We start from the raw sequence: 25,583 nt of genomic DNA, 5'->3' as shown, positions 1-25,583 counted from the left end.
TAAAAATCAAGGTGAACTTGATATACAATGAAACGCACAGTATGAAGGATTTTGACAATTTATACATCTACGTAACCAACACTCCCATCAAGATATAAACATTTTGCCTGCCTGGCTCAGTCAGTAGAATGTACAGCTCTTAATCTTGGGGTTGAAAATTCATGCCCCACGTTCGGTATAGAGATTATTCAAAAATAAAATCTTAAAAAAAAAGATATAAACATTGCCAGCACCCTGAGATGGTGCCCTGAGCCCCCTGACACAGTCAATCCCTGCTATCCCACAGGAAGCTACTGTTAGGATCTCTATGACCACAGTTAAGCTTTGCCTTCCTTTGAATTTCATATAGACTGAGATTCATTCCAGCTGTTGAGAGGATCAATAGTTTGTTCTTTTTTATTGCTAAGGGTATTCCATCGCATAAATACATCACAATTTATTTACCCACTCTCTTGTTGATGGGCATTTGGGTTGTTTCCAGTTGGAGTTATTTTGAATAAAGTGTCTATAAATATTTATATATAAGCCTTTTTGTGAACATATGTGTTTATTTCTCTTGAGTAAATGCCTAGAGTGGGATTGCTGGGTCATAGGTGGGAAATGTTTAACTTTATAAAAACCCACAGTTTTCCTAAGCGTTTGTACCATTCTCACAGGCAATATATGAGAGTTCTAGTTATTCCTTGACAAGGTCGGGAATGTTCTTATTTTAGTCATTCTTGTGTGTGCTGAACGGTGTCTCATTGTGGTTTTCACTTTCATATCCTTGATAACTAAAAATACTGAGCACCAGCCTCTGTCTTACTGGCCATTTTGATGTCTTTTTCATTGAACTATTCAAGTCTTTTACTCAGTTTGATTGGAGCTTTTCATTATTGAGTTTTAATAGTTCCTTTTTCAGTAATGACAATGATAGAATATAAAATAGAAAAAAATCCTAGTTTGTAGGAACAAAAATGATAAGTTACTTAGAAATAAAACTTAGAAATGATAAATTACTTAGAAATAAAATTTCCATGTTCATGGAAAGTTCAAGATTCAATACTATTAAAATGTCTTTTCTCTCCAAATTTGTTTATAAGTTCAATTCCAGTAAAACTCCCAATAAAATTTTCCAAAATTTTAAGCTTATCCTAAAAGATCTATGGAATAAGAAGAACCTATGAATAAACAATTCTGGGACCAAAAACAAAACAAAACAAGGTGAGACTTACCCTCTTTACCATATGAAGACCATATAAAGTCATATTAATCTTAATTAGGTAAAGAGGTAGTGATAAAAGAAAAAACAACAGAATAGACTAGAGATGTTAAGTACATTCACAAAATAGACAGAAAATTGATATTTAAAAATCAGTGGGGGAAAAGGTAATAAATGATGCCTATTTTAAAAAATAAAATGAAATTCCCTTCTCAAACCATACACTGAAATATATTATCAAAGGATTAAAATCTTAAGTATGAAACTTAACTTAAAATTTAGAAATTAAGAAACTTAATATTAAAAAATTCTGTTCGGGGCGCCTGGGTGGCTCAGTGGTTTGGGCTGCTGCCTTCGGCTCGGGTCATGATCTCAGGGTCCTGGGATTGAGCCCCGCATCGGGTTCCCTGCTCCGCAGGAAGCCTGCTTCCCTCTCTCTCTCTCTCTCTCTGCCTGCCTCTCTGCCTACTTGTGATCTCTGTCTGTCAAATAAATAAATAAAATCTTTAAAAAAAAAAAAATTCTGTTCAACCAAAATTACCATAAACGAAATGAAAAAAAACGCAAGACTGGAGGAAGATTCTTCCACTGCATGTTACCAACAAAGGATTAATAACCAGAATATTAATATGAAGAAAGAAAAAGAAAGAAAGGAGGGAAGGAAAGAAATCCTCCTACAAATCAGGAAGAAAAACATCATCAGTTGGATGAGAAAAATGGCACAGAACGAAAAAGTTTTCCACAGAAGACAACCTACAAATATGGTCAACAAACATAAAAAGATACTCCGTGTTACTAGTAATCAGGAAAAAGCAAATTCAATTCACGATGGGATTCCATCTAACATCCGGCTACTGGCAAAGCTTGTTAAAATCCAACAAAAGCAAATGTCAGCTTGAACGTGGAGAACCAGGAACTCTTCCACTCTGCTGAGAATGCGAAGTAGTTTAACAACTCTACGCCACAAAATGCCAGTGTGAGGGGGTAGTTACGGCTATGCATGCCTTACAACCACCCTCTCCACACCTACGTATATATCCTCGGGTAGCAGTTCTCAAACTTTTTGGTCTCAAAACCACTGTCCACTCTTAAAAATTATTTGCTTTTATGGGTCCTATCCACTGCAATTTGTTGTACTAGAAATTAAAACTGCTAAATTAGAACAGTATTTCACTTAATACTACCAACAACAAAACAATGCATGGTATTATAAATAACATATTTTTAGGGAAAATAACTATACTTCCCAAAACAAGCAAAATTTCGTAAAAAGAATGACTTTGTTCTACTTTTTTGCAAATCGCATATAATGGGAGAAAACTGGGTTCTCACATCTGCTTCCACTTTCAGATGTGTTACACTATCACATATCATGTACCCTCTAAAAAACTCCACCATTCACACGACAGAATGAGAGGGGAAAACGGCAAAGAACATTGTTGTTGTTATAGCTTTTACCCTACAGACTCCCTGAAAAAGTCTAGGATTAGGAGGGAATGATCCTTCAAGGGGTCCCCAGATCACACTTTGAAAACCATCTTTAAAATTCTAGTACATGTGCATAACACACACACACACACACACAGAGTTCACTACAGCACTATAATTTGTTTCCAACAAATTGGACATACCCAAAGTATTTGTCAAAGAGAAGATAAAGCTTCCATTTATACAAAGGCATACTACATAGCAGTCTAAAATAAATGAACTAAAGCTACATGAATCAATGGAACATCATCTCAAAAACTGTTCTCAAAAATAAAGTGGGGGCCCCTGGGTGGCTCAGTGGGTTAAATCTTCTGCCTTCGACTCAGGTCATGATCCCGGGGTCCTGGGATGGAGCCCCATATCGGGCTCTCTGCTCAGCCTGCTTCTCTCTCTCTCTCTCTCTCTCTCTCTGCCAGCCTCTCTGCCTACTTGTGATCCCTGTTAAATAAATCACAAAATCTTTGGGAAAAAAAATAAAGTGGAAAATTATAATTTACATAAATGAAACTTCTGTTAAGTGACGTAATTCATACAAGCTTTGAAAATATGAAAAACAGGGACGCCTGGGTGGCTCAGTCAGTTAAGCATCTGACTCTTGATTTCAGCTCAGGTCATGATCTCAGGGTCTTGAGACAGAGCCCTGCGATGGGCTCCGTGCTGGGTGTGAAGCCTGCTTGGGATTCTCTCTCTGTCTCTTCCTCTGCCTCTCCCAACCTTTGTATGCATGCTCTCTCTCTCTCAGAAAGATTAAAATAAACATTAAAAAATGTTAAAATTTGTAAAAGCCAGGAGATGACTTGTGTGAGAGTTCCTCAGTGTCTGTTCCTTTCTGTAGAGTGGAAATATCTCACAATAAACAAAGGGGAATAAAAGGTTCTGGTCTAATTAGCGTTGGCAGAAAAAAATCTCTCAAATATGCTCTAACACTACCAGAATTAATTCACACTGTGAATTTTTAACTTTATCTTTGACATGGAAAAACTAGATATTTAAGATATACAACTTGATGTTTTGATATATGTCTTGAAAAGATCACTCCAGTTAAGCTAAATAACTTTGCCATCACCTCTGTGTAGCTACCCTTGTGTGTGTGTGTGTGTGTGTGTGTGTGTGTGTGTGGAAACTTAACACCTATCCTTCGAGCCAATTTCAAGTATATGACACAGTATTGGCAGCTCTAGTATCAGGATGCTGTGAGGCAGATCTCCAGAACCCTTTCATCTTGTGTTAACTGAAACTTTGTACCCTTTTGAGGCTAAATGTACTCTTAAAATATTTTTCACAAAACACTCTTTTTACAAATGAGTTTTTATTAGAATTCAAATACTGACATACCTTCTGAGTTCTTTTTAAGGGATTACAAGGAAATAATTTTAAGACTTTTTACGAATCAAAAGTCCTAATACTGCTTTGTCGTAAATGGTCATTAGTGACAGTCAAAGAAATCAAAGTCCTGTGAACAACTCCAGGGACAAACAAAGATATCCAAGAGGATGGTCTTTTTTTCCTTCTAAAATATATACAGATAGCAATGTGTAGTGGAGCAAGCAGAGAATTCTGAGTTTTCAGCATAAAATTGCATTGTAATGTAAAACTTCGGGAGGTAGAGATCTGTCCCACCACAAGCTTACTTTCACAAATATTATGACAAGAGGAAATGGCAACAAGCTATCAATTTAATACAACAAATTTTCTCCAATTAATTTATATTTTAGGCACATATTCCTATTTTTACTATAAGCATCTGCCTCATTTAAATAAAGTGACTATTTTCAAGACTCCTATCTACATTTTACTAAGATGTTTTAAAATGACTTGTGAATACTTTAATGAAACCATAAACATGGGAGCTTCTACACACACGAACTTATTTATTCTGCCAGTTAAACATGGATTCTCAAGGGAGGGGAAGGTGTGAAAACAGAGCAAAGCTTTATACCATTGCTTTTTTAAATTTTTTTTTTTAAGTCGGACTATTTACCTTGCATTTCAAATGGAATTCAAGAAGGCTTGAGATTTAAAGGAGCACGGGCTTGTGAAAGTATGAAACACTTAGCTAAATGATCTAAAGACTTGACTTTTATACTTTTCATTAATAACTTTTTTTTCAAGTACCACCATGATACTGCCTTGAAAGCAATCTCTAGATTCTTATATTTCCAATCAAACTTTATTTTTAAAAACTTTCATTTTTCTGACTTTTTTTTTTTTTTTTGAGATTTTATTTTGTCAGAGAGAGAGAGAGAGAGAGCAACAGAGAGCACCAGCAGGGCGAGAAGCAGGCAGAGGGAGAAGAAGGCTCCCTAATAAGAAGGAAGCCCCATACGGGGATCCAATCCCAAGACCCCAGAATCACGACCAGAGCTGAAGGCAGACGCTTAACCAGCTGAGCCACCCGGGGGTGCCTCTCACTGACTTGTAAAGTTCTCCCATTCTCCCTTTCATTCATCCTCCCTCTCTTTAACATACTTAAATATAACGCTTAGTAACACTGTCATCTCACTTTATACTCACAACAACCCTCTCTGGTAGGTACTATCGTTATTCCCATTTCATGGAGAAAGAAACTGAGACACAGATGGCAAAGTAACTTGCTCAGAGTGCCAGAAGTTATCAGTGGCAGAGCCAGGATTCAGATCCAGAATCCATGCCAAAGTCAGTCCTACTTTTTTTTTTTTAATTTCCATTGTTTCTGATTTTTTATGTCACTACTTGACATGAAAAACACAATCTATGTGTTTCAGCAACTAAACACAATCTATGTGTTTTCCACAAACTACTGGGTTTAACCAATGTGAGGCAGAGCACAAGGGGCTCCTCGACCATGTTTCTCACATCAGTGGAGGGACAAAAAAAAAGAGAGAAAGAATGACGTGGTAGTACAGGGAGGCGCTGAGGCAGGAGATCACATTTTTAGCTGAGGACGAAACTATCTGGAGCCTGTAAGTGGAGAGAGCTGGGAGGCAGACAGACACATGGGTCTGAATCTCAAAGACCGGAGGTCTGGGCTGGTGCTGGGGGGAAAGCCAAAGGGCAAATGAGCCTTGGGAGGTGGGCAGGACTCATGCAATAAAGGCGGTAGGAATGGCAACGGAAGGCCAAGAGATTAAAAAAAAGAAAAGGACAAAGCAGGTTCAGGGCCACAGACAAGTTTCAGATTTAGCATGGGGCTCATATAAAGCAGAAGCAGCTACATGAAGTCTGGGCGGGTCCTCGATGAGAAACCTTCCATCAGAGGGGCACCTGGGTGGCTCTGTCGGTTAAGCTGCCGCCCCGTGATCTCTGCTCAGGTCATGACCCCACCGTCATGACTCTCAGTCGGCCTGAGAGCCTTTCCCTCTGCTCCCCCGCACCCCACTCTCTCTCTCTCTAGAACAAATCTTTAAAAAAAAACAAGAAACACTCTATTAGAAATCCTCTGTGCCTGTGGGCTTTTGCATTCTGCAGAATGACCAAATATCACGCCAATATCAGATAAAGCCTCATTTTTAATATAATGCGGTATAAATCTATGAAACTGAAAATAGGCTAAGGGGTTTCCATTTCATGAAAACGTTTTAAAATGCATTAATGTAATGGGTTATTAGAAGACTATTCTAAATGTTTACATGCCTTCAGAAAGCTTCAATCACTCCAGAAATATACATGTGTGGACATTTACAATTATGACACAATTAGTATTCAACTGTGGTTAAGTTATACTGGAGCACCTACTATGGGCAGGGAAAGTCTTGGAGGGAGAGAGCCCGTGCCTACCTATTCCCGCCCGCCTGGAGTGAGGACACCTCCGTCTGCAAAGCTTACGCTGATGCATATGGCATATTCATCCTGCCCGACAAATGGCATTAGTGCCAACCAGAGCTTTGTGAAGATTACTGGGAGGGTGAAATGCAAGTTAACCCCTGGAGAAAGAGTGGGATTTGGCAGAACGTTAAGGAAAGAGGACTGGGCACTAAGAACCAAGACGATAACTCACACAGGAGTATTTCTGAAGATTAAATCCACTGAGCACCCTGCCTCGTGCCTCTCAGGGCTCTGTTTCACGTGATGAATCCCTGTAAGGGACTTGCCTTCCTTTCACATATTTTTCTAGTTAAAATTTATTTAGTAGGCAATACAAGTATATCATAAACATTTTTTCAAAAGTTATCAAAAAGGAGATCTTGAAAAGTCTCCCTCCTGACCAACTATCGTCTCTCCAGCTGCCCCTCCTGAGATACTCTATAAAACCACATTTCTGTAAACTGTTTAAACTTTTTCTTCTAATTCTGATTGGTGTTTCCATGATTTAGTGATTCCTAACTAAACACCTGTAACAGGATAGGATTCTCTTGGTCACATCCCCGCAAAAAACAAGTACTCTACAATCTCGGCTGGACTTCGAGATGCAGACGGGAATACAAGTTTAAAAGAAAAAGCCTGGATCTTAACTTATTTCCTTTTTATAAGATAGGATTTTCCTCTTTATGCAGCCAAAATTCTGTTGAGTCAATTTACTTACCTAATGAATGTCTATTAAAACACGCACACGCGTGCACGCACAACCCTACGTACCTGCAGGTCCTTTATAATCTAGCAGCTTAAATCAGGAAAGCAAAATTGAGCAGACGCATTTTACGTATTAACAGACTATCAGGTAAAGCTGTGGTCTCCAAAATGGCTCACGTACCCTAAGGCAGAGCGTAAAGCAATCTTTGGCATGCAGGAAAAAATCAGAACTTGCTTACAATTACTTTTTACTTCTTTCTTTCAAAGTTTATACTGTGGGATGCTCTAACACACAAAAGTGGAAGGGTACATGTATAACATTTTTTTTTTTTAAAGATTTTATTTATTTACTTGACAGAGAGAAATCACAAGTAGATGGAGAGGCAGGCAGAGAGAGAGAGAGAGGGAAGCAGGCTCCCCGCTGAGCAGAGAGCCTGATGCGGGCCTCGATCCCAGGACCCTGAGATCATAACCTGAGCCGAAGGCAGCGGCTTAACCCACTGAGCCACCCAGGCGCCCAATGTATAACATTTTTAAAGACATACTCAGTATGTCTTTAAAGTGCATACTCATAAAGGAGTGCATACTCAGATACCTTCTGCCAGTGAGGTACAGAATTAAAAAAGTTTTGAGAATTAAAAAGCTCAGTATATCAGGTGTTAATTTCTAAAAATAAATACTTTATCAAGTTTCTAAAGTATACGAGGGGCTAATTTGAGTGAAACAGAGAAAACAAATTATAAAAGGGACAGATCAGTATTTGGCTGGGCTATACATTTTTAGAGACAAAAGTAGAGAGCTCATATTTTGATATGTGGTTCTTTTTAACCATATTCCTGCTATGAGAGTTATTGAAAATGAAGTGTACCACGATTAAGGAGATGGGCTCTGAACCCAAGGTCAGGTTCATATCCTGACTCCATCCCCTACTTGGGGAGGGCTAAATGGCGCATTTATAAATGGCCTTGTTCAGTGTCTGGCACTTAAGCTGCCAAAAATGTTGATCATTATTATTAAATAAAAGGAGCATCATTTAACAAACATTAGCTTTCTACAGAAACTGAAATGAAACAGCAGAGCCATGTTTTAATTCAGCTTCACCTTTTGGAAAGATGCTTTTTGGGTCCAATTGAAATGTATTTAAACACATGGAAGCTTTTTGCCTTCTTTTTTGTATTAAAAAAATTCCCTCAATATCACTCCCATGAACTATTTGGTCTTGGAACAGCTAATGTAAATTAAACAATGTCAGGCCCTAGCCAAACGGATACGGGAATAACTGTATACTGTATATCTTCTTGGCTTCACTTTCATGAGGAACATGTGTTTACATTTTGACCTTTTGTCTTTTTTTTTTAATGCAGAGACATTTTTAAACAGCAGCAACTGGAATGATTTTTTTTTAAGTTTCCAAACATATTAAGTTACACATGGCAGTGCCCATTGCTGAAACATTTATAAATGTTACACCAACTGTGTTTATAGTTCTGATTTTTTTTAGATTGTTTTGTTTTCATATAAGCCATGACCTAAAAAATTTAGCTCAAATTCTTTCCACAAAATAATTACATAATGGAACAATCTGAGTCATTTTGAATTTCTGAAATACAAAACTCGCTCCCATAAAATAAAGATAGTGATCAGCATCATAGCGAGGTTTCTATATGGTTTTCTGTTTTTGTTTTTTACTATTTCAACCATACCTAAATAGTATGGATAAAACTGAGAGGACTGTAAGAATAGGACCAAGAACATAGTGATAATCCGTTCAACTCAGAAAAATCACTGCACTCTGTTTTTCTTTCCCATTGTCCGTCCTTAAGCAATTGCCATAAAAATAAAGCCTGTATTATATTTCACTACAACAACAACAAAAAAAATCAAAGAACAAAAAAAGTGGTAATTCCGAAGGTAAGAGTACAAAAGTACTTCTCATTAGCCTAGGCTTTCAAACTGTAACTACCACCTTGACGGAAGACAGAGAGAACTTATATGTAAGTTAATATCAATAATGTAAGGGTTAGTGCTATGAACAAAGACCAAAATCAACTAAACTGGGGCAAGGAGCTTCCAGGGCTCTCAGCTGCCCCACCTACTGAATGAAAGAGATTACATGTACTATCTAGAAGACAGTACCTGACAAAACTATGTTTCCTAAGTCCAGAGATGGTAAACTTAAGAGAATAATAATTTTTTTCTTTAAAAAAAAAAAAAAAAAAAGGAAGGAAGGAAGGAGTTGGCACCCAGTCGATATTTCTGCAGTGAATAAATGAGTGAGTGAATGGAATGAGCACAGCATTCTCCCTTCAACTTTTCATACATCCCTTCTGCTAACAGGCCACCCCAGGTCCCAGCCCCGTCCTGGTATCAACGAGTGTAGACACCACTCAGGGGACCCTGCAGACGGCCAAACTCCTTCACTGAATCCCAACCTCCACCACAGGCTTTTCTCTAATTGCTACTACCCTCATTAAATGACTTCTTAATGGGTCACAAATAAGCTTCTCATTGAGGAATTCAAAGGTCTCTTGTTGGTATTTACACAGCTGAAAAAGAAACACATTTGCTTTTCTTGAGGCAGCTCTAGGAACAAAATCTTGACAGATGGAAATTTACTGGAACCCAAGGAACGAGATTTGCAACAATAACCACCATTAAATATTTACTCCTTCCCACCCAGACACAGCACATCACTGTAGGTTCAACCTCAAATGGAAAGCTTATCACTGTCTTACATTAAATAATGGCAAAACGGTTTGACTTTTAAGACAGGTATGATGCTCCCTCATCAGGTAGACAAATTCAAGTATCCTTCACTTTTTGTTCACGTGTTTTTATTCTATGAACTCTTCAAAGTATAAGTTAGTCAAATAACCTTCCACAAGTCCCAACTGATGTTACTCCTCTCTTCTTCCTCCCTCCCTCCCTCTTCCCCAAGCCTAAGGCTAACTGATGGGTAAGAGTTTGAGAAAGAACACTATTTCAAGTCCTTTGATTTCCCTAAGTTATTCACTTAATACTACTATTAAAATGAATAATGTTCTTCACTGTTCTACTCTGAAAATCACAATTACCATCTAAACTCAGTATTTCTAAAATCTTCTCTATTATTGTTTTATGCTCATAATTAAAATAGTGGCTTCAATATTTTAGCCATTGTCATGAATGATGTGATTCTGGTTTGGAGGATTCAAAAGTACGATATAAATTTAAAACTTACAATATAAATTTCTAATAGCCAAAGACCATAAAGCCTCATTAATTATAAAATTCTGCAGCTCTTAGCTACAAATTACAAGCTGAAAGGATGTGGGTTTTATTACCATGCAACATAACTTCACATTAAATCCTAAGTGGGAAATGCCACATAAGCTCATTTCCTACTTCATTTCTCTAAAAAGTGCAAACACGAGATTCATTTCCACAAAATAACAATGAAATTGCTATTCTGCAAGAAGTTTACACTTCTGAAACGTTTCGTGTTAATGAGATCATTTGTCTTACACGGAAACAATGCTGGCTATGTGCACTGGTCCTGAGGCCCTTATAAATATTAATCCATTTATCCACTAACAACCTTACGAGGTAAGGATTATTAGTATGATAATACGTCAATATGCCAAGCACAGCGTTTCATACATGAAGGGAAATGAATGTTGTCTGACTTTCACAAACATTTTCAAGCCAATGAAGTGTACTGAAGAGGGGAATGAAGAGCTAACAATTGGCTGCTTTGTCTCCTCATCATCTCTAGTAGGCACCAAGAGAGCAGGTTCTTAAGGAAGAATGCAGAGATAACAGGGAGCCTAATAAATCAGCCAAAGGAGCACTTCATTAGAGCTGGGATTACTGCCCAAAAAGTCAATTGGCCAAAGTGTTTCATACACCCGGTTTGGGCACGGTGAAGAACATTCGCACAGCAGGTTCTTTGGGAGCCAATATATCTACTGCTGGGACTCCTTTGGCCAACTCATTTCAGGAAGACCACATAAACCACTTCAGACAGCTCAACTTTTGAGCCCTATGCTTCAAGTTCCAATGAAGCTTAGTTCTTCTGATGCTGCAGCAGAGATAGAGAGATAAAGAATAATTTGCTCATAATCCTCTAAGAAAACGTCTTAGACAGGTGACTATTCTTCCAATTGCTCCTAAAGCAACCAAGTCTTCTCATGAAAGAAATTTTTTTCTCTCAATCTCCCCCGACCACCCCCACCAGCTCCAACTTTCCAATATTTTGTGTGATTTTAAGGATCTCTTATAAATTCCCCATATTCCCTTTAAATTGTAAAAAAAAAAAAAAAAAATCAAGATTTGACATAGGTCAGAATTAAGAGGATTAAGTCATAGTGTGTACATGGTGAATTTCTATAACTTTATCTTGACATGCTTGCCTTATAAGGTATTCTGAATTTCGGATGTATCCACTTTGAACTCTGGATGTTTTTTTTCCCCACAATATGGAAAATTAGTTCTTCTGTATTTTATATACAGTAGCTTCTTTTTCTTCCAGTTTGATTGCTCTTCATGTACCCACATGTAATTTAATTTTTTTCTGAACACTTGTCAGTTTATAGGGGTAATTTGGAATTTTATTTACTTCGTTTTATAATTTCAGCAATTTCACTAAAGAAATTATTGAGCAACACAAGATCTCACAATGATGCCTGCATGAAACCATTAATTACAATTCCACTCCAAATTAGTACTGATCCAACTCTTTGGCCTGCAGTTAACCCTTTGAATATATTCTAAGCCTGGGGACACTACACGTCTGCAACATGTCATGCTTTACTTGCTTTCCCTTGGATGGGGATGAGGGAGGCAATCTCCACTGCAGTTTCTTTCAAAACTTAAACAGTTCCCTGGAAGGGTTATTACCATACGTCATTATCATTCTAATACCTAAAGGCAGCCCTTTTAACCAGAACTGATAGCAAACTGAAATGAACAGAATTAATAAAATTAGAAAACAGGAGAGAGATTGGATAGCTACCCGTGGAAAAAGGGATTCTCTGCCCATTTGGCCCAGTGATATCAATGGCCATGCTACCAGACCCTAGCTCACTTATTTGATTCCACCACTACACTGAGATCAAGGTCATATGCTGGATCCCCACGTGAGTCAAATGGACAGCAGTCTCACGGTGAAAAATTTGCCCAACCTCTCATAAATACCATCACTTGTCCTAAAGGGATTCATGAAAGTGAATACAAACCAATCCATGCAAATTAATCACCACTGCTGGAAAAATAACCAGGAAAACCCGATCTGTGAGTCAGTCCATTGGACAAATTTCATTTAGGATGAACACTCTGATGGCCCTGAGTTGGTCAGATGTGAGTAAGAAACTACTTTCTGGGGGCGCCAAGGTGGCTCAGTCATTAATGAGTCTGCCTTCCGCTCAGGTCATGATCCCAGGGCCTTGGGATCGAGTCCCACATCAGGCTCCCTGCTCTGCAGGAACCCTGCTTCTCCTCCCACTCCCCCTGCTTGTGTTCCCTCTCTCACTGTGTCTCTCTGTCAAATAAATAAATAAAATCTTAAAAAAAAAAAAAAAAGGAAAGAAAGAAAAGAAAAAAGAAACTATGCTCTGCTACTTACTAGTCCCGTGTGTAACCCTGGACAAGTTCATTTTTCAGAGTCTTATAGATAAAACACATCAAAGGTCTCAGGTAGAGTTTGACACAAAAGGGATGCTCAAGTAATGTTGGCCCCAGCCCCTCCCAGACATAAAACCTGAGAGTTAAGAGCTGAGGGGCGAAGCCAGGCTCTGGAACACACCTGTGTTTCAATCCCAGTTTGGAAACACACTAGCTATGAAACACTGGGCAAGTGACAGCCTCGTCCTTCTCACACAGCTGGGATAATGAATAAGAGCATTTAGGTAATGCCTAGCACATGGCAAATGTTTTTTAAATGTTGCTAAGACAAAGACATTACTACCATCACTATCTGTCGATCAGTGTTTCTCAGGGTGTGATCAGAGAACTATGAATATCAGAATGACCTAGGATGTCTGTTTAAAAAAAGGGGGGGGGGCACCTGGGTGGCTCACTTGTTAAGTGTCTGCCCTCAACTCAGGTCACAATCCCAGGGTCCTGGGATAAAGGGCTGCCTGCTTGGTGGGAAGCCTGCTTCTCCCTCTCTCACTTACCCTGCTGTGTTCCCTCTCTTGCTGTGTTTCTGTCAATTAAATAAATACATTAAAGAAAAAAAAAAAGACCCCATGTCCCACCTTCCCAACCTATTCAAAAAAGCTCTTCAAGAGCAGTGCCAGGTAATACTCATTTCTAAATCAGACTTCCTTGAGATGCATTCTAAAATTTTAGAAATTAGGGACCCAGTTGGTTTTATCCTGGGTCACAGTAAATTAAGATTTGTCTTGTAGTACTTACTCTTTACTATGCTACGCTAGGAGAATTACCCAGGATCAGATGTTTTCCTATTTTGGCTATTTTTGCATCTAAACATTAAACTGATAGGTTCACTTATAATTTTTTCCCCCAACAGCTCTATTCTGACTTTTCCTCCCTCTAGCCAGGAGCCAGCAAACTATGGCCTTGGTCTGGCCAATTTTGCACAACCCCAACTTCCAGAGGAAATACGTGTTTAAAATGTTAAAAAAAAAAAAAAAAAAAAAAAAGGAATATTCAATGAAGACCATATATCGTTCACAGAGCCTAAAATATTTACTATCTAGTCCTTTACAAAAACGTGTGTCAACCCCCGGTAGCCTATACTTTTTTGAAACTGCAAGTCTCAACACAATTTACATACTTAAAAAATAGTGATAATAAGTGAGAATTAATTAAAATAGGAGAGACTCAATAGATATTTTCTAATGCACATAATAGAGGGATGTACCATTAACAAAGTCTGTTATATACGCATATACGTGTATTGGATAATGATCAAATTGTATTTGGCTGTAGTCAGAAAGTTTTAAAGTCCTTGTGGGTAGGGGTCGGAAATAAATAGCGCAATTGGCTAATGAGTATTCATTAAAACTCACACGGAGTAATTTTTACAATAAAGGTGCCTTGGAGAACATAAAACCATATAAAACGATCCCTGCTGTTCAGAAGTTAATGGCTTATTCATTACAAAATGGAAATAAAATCTGTTTTGTGTACAATCTACACTGTTGTAAGGAGAAAATGGAATCATCAATGCAAAGTACTTCCAAAGCATTCTACTACAGAGAAAATAGTTATACTAACAATAAATCATATCAAACACATATAGGGTATTTTGGTTTTTTTTTTAACCACCTCCCTTAGTTCCTAGTTTCCTCCCATCTGGGAAACAAGTCTTTTTTTTTTCCTTTGTGTGTGTGCAAGTGCATGTACATAAGTGTGCGTGGACGTGCCAGGAGCATAAAAGAAGTATTAGATGCTTCTTCCCTTTCTGTGTCATCTGTTAATGGCTTCTCCTTCCCCTCTATTTAAAGTATGCCTTCTTTTCCCTTTTTCTTAGTTCTAGCAAGGAAAGCATTTGATTAAATTCTTGTGCAAAAGGAACGAGTAAGACTATGACCATCTTATCCCTGGAAACACTAAAAAGTCTAAAATAAACATTTTTTAAGTAACGGTTTTCCTTTTTATCTTCATTGAACACTGATGTCCAGGGTTTTTGTGATTGTTTCAGACAAGCTAAAAATACATTAATTCTAAAGCACATTTCAACAAATTTGCAAAGAAAACACCTTCCTAGGAACCTACTCAAAGAAATGACACCTTAAAACGTTTTCATTATATGCAATACACTGCAGACACACAAACCACAAGCAGTGTAAATAAATACAGACTGGTGCAATGCTGAAATGCTTGTTTGTCTTCCACCACAAAGAGAAAACACTTGCACACCATGGTATTTTAGCTTGGGATGCCATAAAGATGGGATTTAGGCATGTGGTGTAAATACAGGAGGCTGTGACTGTGTGTGTGTGTCTGTGTGTGTTGGGGAAAGAGGGTTGTAAGCAGAAGGGGTGGGACTTGCCAAGATCAACTATTGCAGAAAATTCCTTTTTCTTTCTCATTCATTCTTTTTAGCTTGTGTCTGGCACAATCCTTACAATTACTCACTGACTTTTCACTCTAAAGACAACCAACAAGCTTTCAGAACTTCCTACAGGGGTTTTCACATACTTTTTTTTTTAAGGCACCAAATCATTGACTATTTGTTTTAAATAAAAAGCAAACCATTAGCCCGTTTCCTCATTCCAAAGACCCCATGAGTTGCAGGCTAAACACGATCCTTTGTTGTATGTCCAAAAATAACACAACGCGGTATTGGTAAATTGGAAAATAACAGATTACTCTGCTTCCAAGAACGTCAAAGTTATTGCCATAAATTTTGTTCTGCCCCAAGGAGTCCAATTTCATGCTCCTTTTAGTGAATATACAGTCCTAACGACAGCAAAGCCAATCCAACTGAATACCCTTCGCCTTTTCTCTTTGGGCACTCCATTAATAAATACAAGAGCGGCAAGAGGATGCCAAGTGGGCCAGTTTCCTTTACGCACAATGGTATCCGAGCCGCGAAATCTGTCCACCCACAATGACAGCTGTCTTGGATGCCCACCCCACACCGCTGGTCCTCTGTCGGCCTGCCCAGGACCAGAGGGGTGCACCGGGACCGAGAGCCTTAACCTCTCGGTGCCCCACCTCCAAAGGAGGGAAAGAGGGGGAGGAGGGCACGACACGAAAGCAGAGTAGGAAGGTGGGCGAGTGGGAGAGACAGAAATGGATGCTGAGGAGGTGGGCGAGATGGGAAGGTAGGGAAGGTGGCGAACGCGGGGAGAAGCGGGTGAACAAAGCTGCGGGGTTCTAGAGCACAGGGGCAACGGCGCGGGCGAGCGGGGGCGCGCAGGGGGTCGGGTCCTCACCGTTGAACGCCCCGGCGTCCGCGGGCGCCTCCTCCTCCTCCTCCTCCCCGTTTTCGGAGTCGGAGTGCATGGGCTCCTCCGCGAAGTTGACCCCCTTACTGGGGGTGCCGCCCCCGGCGGCGGCGCCCGCGTCCCCCCAGGTCCTGCCCTCATGGCCGAAGCGCGCGGCGCCTTTGCGCTCGTTCTCCTGCTGCAGGCGCGTGAAGTGCTGCAGCGCGAACTCCAGCAGGTCCGCGGGCTGGTGCCTCAGCACCTCCACCGTGAAGCCCTGCAGCAGCTCCGTCAGTCCCGCGGGGATCTCGATGCTCATCCTGCCTGCCCGGCGGCGGGCGCCTGGGCGCCGCCCTCGCCGCCTCCCTGGACCGGCCTGCGGCCCCGCGGCCGCCAAGCGAGCGCGGACGACGCTGGAGGCGCTACCCGCTGCTAGCGCGGCGCTGTGGGCCCCGGCGGCCCGGCTGGCCCGGCCCGCGGCTCCCGGCGCGCGGCTGCTCCGTGCGGCGGCGACGGCTGAGCGAGCGCGGCCCCGGGAGGGCTGGCAGCATCTCCGGCTCCTCCCGCTCCCGCCGCGGCCGCTCCTCTCCCCACCCCTCCCCCGCGCCGGGGCCGCCCCGCCCCCGCCCTGCCGCGCCGCGCGGGAGGGGGCGTCGGAGCGCGCCCACGTGACCCCCGGAAACCATGGCAACCTCCGCCGGCGGGCGCCGCGCACCGCCTCTGGTAAGGTTGCGGTGCTGAAGACGCCGGCGGGCGGCGGCTGGCTGACGGGAGCCGCGCCTCCGCGCGCGCCGGGCACGGGCCCCGCTCGGCACTGCCCCAGGGGGCCCCCAGGCGCGCGCTGCCGTCCACCTGTCCGCGCCTGGGGGCGGGCGGGTCGCCCGGCCGAATTCCACAAGTCAGTCAGCACGGCGAGCGGCGCGGAGCTGCTGCCACGCGATTGGCCCCGAAACTTCAGCCTCCACCTCGGTAGCGGCATTTTCTTTTCCTCCGGGAATCTAGTTGCATTGTTAAGTGTTGGCAGTGTCTTTTGTTCAAAGTCCTCTGTGCTACCGGTTTTGTTTTGGACAAAAAAATAATAGCCCATCCTTGTGACACCTTTCTTTCTCCTTCGCTGCATCTTACCCAGCCTTTCTCCATACATCCTGTTTATGATGTTTTGCTTTACTGGTCCTAATGCGATGCACTTACTACTATTTATTAAGACAAATGCACCATTTATTATGAGGTTCCTCAAACATGATAGTGCAGCAATTTGAATAAAATGTCAGAGTCAAGACGGACGGTCCGATAGTAAAAAACGCTTTGCCTGATGAGGCTCTTATTATTTATTTTAAAACTTTACATTACACTTGGAGCTAATCGAATTGTATCTCCAAAATAGGTTACTTAACATAAAGAGAAATGGAACTAGAGACGTGTGCCATTAGTGTAGACGTCCTTGTTTTTAAAATGAGGCTTATTCTGCAAATATTTACAATTTTGAATTAGATTGCTTTTTACCAAGTAAATGGTTTTTTAAAACAAGTATTTCATTTTCTACAATGACCATAAAATAAATGGTCATAAAATAAATAAATAAAATTGTAAAGAACAAGCTCAATTATTCTGATTTATCTTTCCAATCTTGAAAAAAAAAGAGTACATACATGACTCAGGAAATTCAAAGCCTAGAAATCGAGATATCACATTTATAAAAATTATCTTTGTAGTAATCCTTTGCTTATAATCCAGCTTGTAACTGCTCCATTAGTGAATGTATTTCTTGATTTCTGTTTCTTAATCAACCTCATAATAGTATATTGTTTTTAATTATAGTAAAGTACTTCTACAATGCCAGGCACTGTAAGCAGTAAGGTTTTATTAAATGTCATGATCCTCATAGAGGACAATATTAGTCCAACTCTTTATCATGTAAGTGTTCTATAAACCATATAAGCATTATTTTTATAGATCCAGTAATTAAAGTGGATTTTCATTGTCTGCTTTCATTTATGATGATGTTTTTATTAAGATTAGCTTTGCTCACATGTGGCAGAAAATGCCAACTACAGTAGCTTAAGCAAGATAGAAGCTTATTTTTCTGTAATGTAAAGGTAAGCAGGACTGGTGTATGGTGGTTTCATGATCTTCAGGTATGCAGGCTCCTTCTAGCTCATCGCTCTGTAATCCTCAGATTGTGGTCCAAAATTATTGTCCTACCTTCAGTCATCTCATTCATGTTTAAGCTGGGAGAAAAGCGGGAAAGAAAGGGATTCCACCTTCTCCTCCTTTCCCACATCTCCCATACACACACACACACACACACACACACCTCTCAGAATGCTTTCAGGAAGTTAAACACACCAATTCCTCGTATACTCTCTTGGCCAGAACTTAGTCAAGATGACCACATTGTGATGGATGCTGGATTGCATTTTCCAAAGGTGACTCCAAAAATATCTCCTGTCCCTTGTGTTCTTCTAGAGTGTGGCCTTGCCATTCCCCCATCAAGGGTTGAAACCTTAACTCCCCTCCTCTTGAATCTGGATGGGTCTGTGATTGCTTTGAAAGAAATCATGTCAGGATGACAAGAAGTAGCCTGTTCTGTGATGCCGTGCCCCAAATCCTAACCCACAGAACCTGTGAGCATAACGAAAAGGTTGTTTTAAGCCTCAGAGTTTTGGGATAATTTGTAACACAGCAATAGGACTGAAACACATAGCCAAAAGGAAAGCTTGGGAATGTAGTCTTTATTTTGAACAGCCATGGGCCAAGCAAACATTTGGAAATTGAGAACCTGTTCTGGGGACAATAACCAGTGTCGGCCAAATTGTTAACACTCTCCTCCAGGAATGACAGGGAAAAAAAAGAGCTACTTTTCCAAACATTTACAAAACTGTATTTCAAAGTAGCATATTCTGTGTTTCAGAGTAGTTTATTGTTGTTGTTGTTATTTTGTTTTTGTAGATTTACTATATGAGGCAAGGTGCATGGCTCTGTCATCAATGGCAATGCTAGGGGCATACGGCTGTCATTTCTTTAGGGGTTTAGAAGTGAGTCAGGCATGAAATGCGTAATGGGATTAGATGACCTATGTGGTCTCCCATCCTGGGATATTCTACAACAGTATAATATTAAAAGAAGACATGTGGGATTTAAAACATCTTTGCAAACAGCTCTCTGATAAGTTTTATTTGCGTCAGTTCGTAAATCAGTAAACATGACCTGAAAAATTAAAGCTTGATCCTGGTAAGTCCTATTATGTTAATATTGTTCTCAGAACCAACGTTCACTTCTAAACTCCTATTCTGGCTTTTATTCCCTACCCCGTATCTATTTGGGTTAATATGGTGTGATTTCCTTTGCTTTCATTTTCGGAATATGTCCTTCCAAACCTTGGAGGGCAGTAACAGTGGCCTATGGGGACTATTTATCTTTGGATTCTCAAAAAACATCACTGAAATTGATTCTTTGGTTGTTGATTTACCAAGCAATTTTCACTAGTTTCTCAGAGAAGCTGAAGCAATTGCAAAAGAACTCTTAGAGTTCAGCATTGGAATCAAATAAGAATGCTACCAAATTTGTGTTCATTCATGGAACATAAATAGATATTGGACAGAGACATCAATTTGTTTATATGCAGCCACCAACACAGGACGACAGCATGGACAAGCCATAGGTTATGATGGAGAATCGTAACTGTGAGCAATCAATCAGACAGCATTTCTTGCCAATAGTTACTAGGTATTCTGACCACGTCTCTTTGGCTAAAGAAATATATACCTGTTCAAGGCAAAAAGACAAATGGAAAGGACATGGGGGGTTGTGCCTACACAGAGCCCATGCTAGCTGTCTCTCTTAGTTTTATATACCTTTACCAGTTCAGTACCAGCTATGGTTTCGGTGTCTCTAGTTCATATCCGGAAGAGAGGGAATCCAGTTAATTTGGTCTTGACCATCCAGTGGATGGGCTGGCCTTGCATGAGAGTTTCTCTCCTGATTCAGTCCGTGTGGCCAGTGACATGCAGGATAAAGAAGGGGCTGGGTAGCATAAATAAACACATGCCAACACCTACGTCTTCAGCAAAAAGTCCCAAACATGGACACTGTTGGTGGCATAGGTACCTTCACGACTTAGGAAAGATGGCCACTTCATAGCCCGGAAATCTTGGAAATGTTTGGGCTAAGACTAAATAAAATGATTCATGTCTAGATGCAGGTGTGTACCCCTAACTTTTCAGATTCAGTAGGTCAGAAGTGGGATCTGAGGATTTGCCTTTCTGTCAAACTCCTAGGGGATACTTCTGCTGCAGGTCTGGGGACCACACTTGAGGACCCACTACACTCGATTCTCCCAACAGGGACCTTATATTCATACTGAGAAGACAACTGCTTGAAGTAACTTTTCTGCTTAACATCAAAGCATGAGTTTTTCTCTGGCTAAATGGAACCTAAATGCAACTTCATTATTCTGTCCTTTAAGAAGTCTTGTACAGCTAAAGAGATTCTCAGAAGTAACAGAATATATTCTTAAATGCTACAATTCATAAATAGAATATGGGTTTCCTCTTAAGGACGTGGTCGGGCTCACAAGCTTATCTCTGCTTCCTAAAGCTGCACTGAAACCATGACTAAAGGAATGGGGAAGATAAAACAAAATTATAAACTCATAAGGACAAAAGAACAAGAGAACTATAATAAAAATTTTAAATGATAATAAAAAATTTAAACTACTTAGCCTTAAAAAGGAGGGGAATTCTGGCGTACACTGCAATATGGCTGAACCTTAAGGACATTATGTTAAGTTAAATAAGCCAGTCAAAACGTTAAATAAGCCAGTCAAAACAGACAAACACTGTATGACTCCACTCAAATGGGTAGTCAGAGTCATAGAAACAGAAAGTAGAATGGTGGCTGTCGGGAGCTGAGGGGAGGGGGAAATGGGGAGCTGTTTAATGGGCAAAGAGTTTCAGTTTTGCAAGATGAAAAACTTCTGAGGTTTGTTGTGAATATGAGTGCACTTCACACTACTGAACTTGAACTATAGACTGAAAAATGGTTAAGATGATAAACTTTGTTATATGTAATTTACCACAACTAAAAATTTGTTTAATTATTTAATTTTTAGAAAAGGAACAGGAAGGGGCACCTGGGTGGCTCGGTTGGTTAAGCGTCTGACTTCGGTTCTGATCTTGGGGTCCTGGGACAGAGCCCAGTGTCGGCTCCCCATTGAGTGGGATATCTGTGTATCTCTCTCCCTCTGCCTCTCTCCCTGCTCGTGCTCGTTCCCTCTCTCAAATAAATAAATAAGATGTAATAAAAGGGAAAAGGAACAGGAAAAGAGACAAGAGCAGATGAGAGTTGTCTACTAAAATTTTGGAACTAACTTAGCGAAGTGTGGAGAACACTGGAGCCTAAGCTTGGGTGAGGGCTCAGTGAGAGGAAGCCAGTGAGTAGCAAGATCACATTTGTATCACTGAGCGCAAAAGCTCGGAATCTGGAGACAGCAGGTGCCTCTGAAAAGCAATAAGGAGCAAAGATTAATGAAATGTTTGTAGAAGGAGCTGGTAACACTGTTACCAGCTGGCCTGGTAACACCTCTGGCCCTCCTCTGCCCTATGTAGGCAAGTAACTGTGCTTCTTCATTCCCAGCTGGAGGTGGAGGGGCTCACTTGAGATTTGCACAGCTGATTGTGGGGGATCAGATGTGGCACTGAGGAGAAGGGATTGATTCTAATTTGGTGACCTACTGATCAGTGGCCTCTTTCCCCCTATGGACTCCCTAAAGTACACCCTTCCAGGCAGGAAATCGGAGGATTCCTTTTGAGGGAACTGACCAGCTCAGGAGTCAAGACATACAGATGCTGACATTCGAGAGCCCAGTTCTCTGTCTCTTCACCCTATTTTGAAGTTCACCAGTCAACACCTCTACCACCCCCACATACCTCACAAACATGAATTCAGCAGGAATCATCAGATTTCCAAGAAAAACTTTTAGTATGACACACTGGGACCAAAAGAAATGAACTGAAAAGATAAACTCAGAGAAGTAAAGACTGTAGTGAAGAGAAGAAAAATTCTGAAAGCACGTTACTATCCTCAGATATACAATAATAACAACAAAAGTAATTGTTAACATTTATTTATGTTAACATTTATTCATGTAAACATGAATAGATACTAAGCACTTTGTATCTATTAACTCATTGTTCACGACAACCCTATGATGTGTGTACTACAACAATGCACATGAATAAACGGAGACACAGAGATGACGTAATTTGACCAAGATCACAGTTTGTAAATGGTATTGGGATGAGACCCCAGGCAGTCTGGCTCTATAGCCAATATTCTATAAATGAAAGGAATAAGAACTCCTAGAAATTAAAACTTTGAAAGGAAAAATATAATCCATAAAATGGATCAAGATAAAGGTGAGGACACTTAGCAGGAAATAAAAGAGAAAAATCTAGAAAATGAAAGAGAAAATAAGAAAATCAGAATTGACTCAGAAAACATGATATCTAATGATAGGCGTTCAAGAAAGAAAACAAGACAAGGATAAATGGAGAAAATTGTTAAAGAAATCATACAGGAATTTTCCCCAGAATTGAAGGATGTGAGTTTCTAGACTGGAGGATCCCATGCACATGCCCATAGGACAATAAAGAAAAACACCCTCAGCAGGCTTATAATACTAACATTTCAGTATTTCAGAACACAGAAGAGTATAAAAGCTTAGACTATCATCAGACTTTTTAGCAGCGGCACTGGAAGCTAGAAGACAATGGAACAATATCTTGAAAATACTAAGGGAAACTTATTTCCTACCCAGAATTCTGTATCCAGCAAAATTCAAGGTAGAATAAGGGTATTTGCAGATATGTCAAGTTTCAGAAAATATAGACTCCTATTATCCTTTCTCAAGAATTGGAATAAGGGTCACCCGGGTGGCTCAGTCAGTTGGGTGTCTGCCTTTGGCTCAGGTCATGATTCTAGGGTCCTGGGATAGAGCCCCACATCAGGCCCGTGCTCAGCCTGCTTCTCCCTCCGCCTGCCACTCTCCCTGCTTGTGCATGCTCTCTCTCTGACAAATAAAATCTTAAAAGAAAAGAAAAGAAAAAGTTGGAGTAAGTTTTATGAAAACAAGGAGACCGCCTGAGGAATAGGAATATAGAGGATCCAGCAAGGGACAGGAACTAACATTAGCCTCCACCACCACATCAACCGGCCTATTTGCACCTGGACTCACATATTCTACCTTCTGCCTGATAACTCAGAGGGCTGAGCTCTAACTGTGCTCTATCCTGTTCCCTCTGACCGATGCAAGTAAATTGCTTCTGCAATGGCCACCTCTCTTGTCATCATTGTTTCCCTTTCCACTGAACCGCTCAGTGGTGAACAGACTCTAGGGAACCCCTGATTCTTGACCCCTGTTTTTCAAGCCCTGTAGAATCCTCTTCCCTGAGTGTGAGTGGCCCTTCTTGCTTCCTTCTAGGCAATACCATCTGGCAAGAGTGAGGGAATTTTGCACATGAATTAAGATCCCAAAGCAGTTGGTTTTGAGTCAATCAAGGAGTTTATCCAAGGCTTGATGTAATCAGCTGTAAACTCTGTAAGGAGGAACTGGGGCCTCCCTGATGGGCAGGGAGTTTCCTTGCTAGCTTGAGGAAGTAAGCAGCCATGTGAAATGCTTTCTTCACTTCACCACTTTTTCTTTGTTTTTCTACCTCCCTGACCACTTCTCATTCTCTTTTACTGGATATTCCTTATCCTCCTTTCTGCCTCTAAACGTTGATGCATTCCAGATAGCTCGTTTTTTCATGCTCACTCCCTGGGTGCCCTCATCAAGTGCACTGGCTTTAAATACCATTTATATGTGCATGATTCTCAAATGAATGCCTCCAGCCCTAACCTCCTCCCTGAACTCCATAATTCCACGTCCAACTGCCTCGAATTGTTTAAAAGGTACCTCTGGCTCAGCATGCCCAAACCTGAAATCTTTATTACTAGTTCTGCTCTATCCACAGCGCTGAGAACGATGCCTGGAACATAGTGGGCACTCAGTATTATTGAGTAAAAAGAACGAAGGAGGGGGAAAAGAAAGAAAAAAGTTGTGGGGGAGGGCAATGCATGCAGAAGAAAGACTAAGGCAGTTCTTAGGATCAATGTGAACAAGGACCTGGGCCAGCAGCTGTTTGCAGATCTGGAGATCAACCAGGTCCAAATGAAGCAGGAAATCAAAGACATGCAGAGGGAGATTGCCAAGGCAAAAGAAAGGCACTGGTCAATTATCTAATGTGTTTGATTATACTGAGAAATACAACACCTTTGGCAGAGAGCTTGGGAAATGAATAAAGGATAGTTTCAGAGAAAATCAGACAATTAAAGAAAACAGCAGCACAAACCACCCCAGGGAAAACAGGAGGTAGAATAGGCAAGGAAATAAAATCAAAGAAGCCTAGAAGGCTCAGCCCTGAGCAGGATTTATGGAGTCAGAACAATGAGAACAATTAGAACTGATACGACCATAAGGTATGGTTTGACCAAGTTGCGCAGAAAAAGAGAACAATGTGTGTCTGTGTCTGTCTATGTGTCTCTGTTGCAGGAGGATAGAATAAGAGCACTAAATCCTGACGTTCCATAGCAGGAAGTCAACAGAAATGTTTAAGGTGGAGAGTCCAGAAATAGTAACATATATATATAATTTAGAAATATGTCACTAACTAGCAAAAGAAATAGCTTAGATAATTGAAAGCCATTGCTTCTGGGAAATGGGAATGATATACACATATTTGTTAAAGACTATGGATTTCTACAGCAGGTATTAAGTTAAAGGAATCCCCGTGTTTCATGGAACTCTATTTCTTGGCTCAAGAGACCACATGGCTAAGATTTTCTAGTTCCTGTTTAGTGGCCCGTCTAATGGGAAGTCCTAAGCCTGCATCTTCAAGTTCCATGAATTTTAGAAATCAGTTGTGCTTGGGGCATCTGGGTGGCTCAGGGGGTTAAAGCCTCTGCCTTCAGCTCAGGTCATGATCCTGGAGTCCTGGGATCGAGCCCCACATCGGGCTCACAGCTCAATGGGGAGTCTGCTTCTCCCTTGACTCCTCCCTCTCATGTTCCTTCTCTCTCTCTCTCTCAAATGAATAAATTAAAAAAAATCTTAAAAAAAAAGTTGTGCTTAAGACTGGTGACCACTTTTTACAAGAAGGACCTTAAAGGTATTTATTTGCTAAATATCCTGTCTATTATCCCACTTAGTTGAATATTTGTGAAACTTTCTTTTGTTTTATTATAGTAATCTTGTTCTACTTTCTTTTCTTCCTTTTTTTTTGTTTTTTAAGATTTTATTTATTTATTTATTTGACAGAGAGAGAGAGAGCGAGCGCGCAGGCGCACAAGCAGGGGGAGCAGGAGAGGAAGAGGGAGAAACAGGCTTCCCCCTAAGCAGGGAGCCGGATGCGGGACTCGATCCCAGGAGCTGGGATCATGACCTGAGCCGAAGGCAGAAGCTTAACTGACTGAGCCACCCAGGCACCCCT

General features: G+C 40.7%; 1 protein-coding gene and 1 pseudogene across 2 annotated transcripts in view; one reads left to right on the top strand and one right to left on the bottom strand.

Moving 5' to 3' along the window:
• Nucleotides 1-16,654, bottom strand: part of PRKAR2B (protein kinase cAMP-dependent type II regulatory subunit beta) — a 90,602-nt gene extending 73,948 nt beyond the window's left edge. The window contains exon 1 of the mRNA XM_082691964.1: nucleotides 16,066-16,654. Coding sequence (XP_082548090.1) covers nucleotides 16,066-16,375 — 310 coding nt within the window. The 5' untranslated portion in view covers nucleotides 16,376-16,654. The remainder of the gene's footprint in view (nucleotides 1-16,065) is intronic.
• Nucleotides 16,655-16,675: 21 nt separating this feature from the next.
• LOC309844756 (actin, cytoplasmic 2 pseudogene) overlaps nucleotides 16,676-25,583 on the top strand; it is a 40,362-nt pseudogene continuing 31,454 nt past the window's right edge. The window contains exon 1 of the transcript XR_014316546.1: nucleotides 16,676-17,025. The product of XR_014316546.1 is annotated as an actin, cytoplasmic 2 pseudogene (transcript). The remainder of the gene's footprint in view (nucleotides 17,026-25,583) is intronic.

This window comes from Mustela nivalis, assembly GCF_964662115.1.
Source record: "Mustela nivalis genome assembly, chromosome: 12".
NCBI classification, from domain to species: Eukaryota; Metazoa; Chordata; class Mammalia; order Carnivora; family Mustelidae; genus Mustela; species Mustela nivalis.
This window is presented reverse-complemented; position numbering and strand designations above follow the sequence as displayed.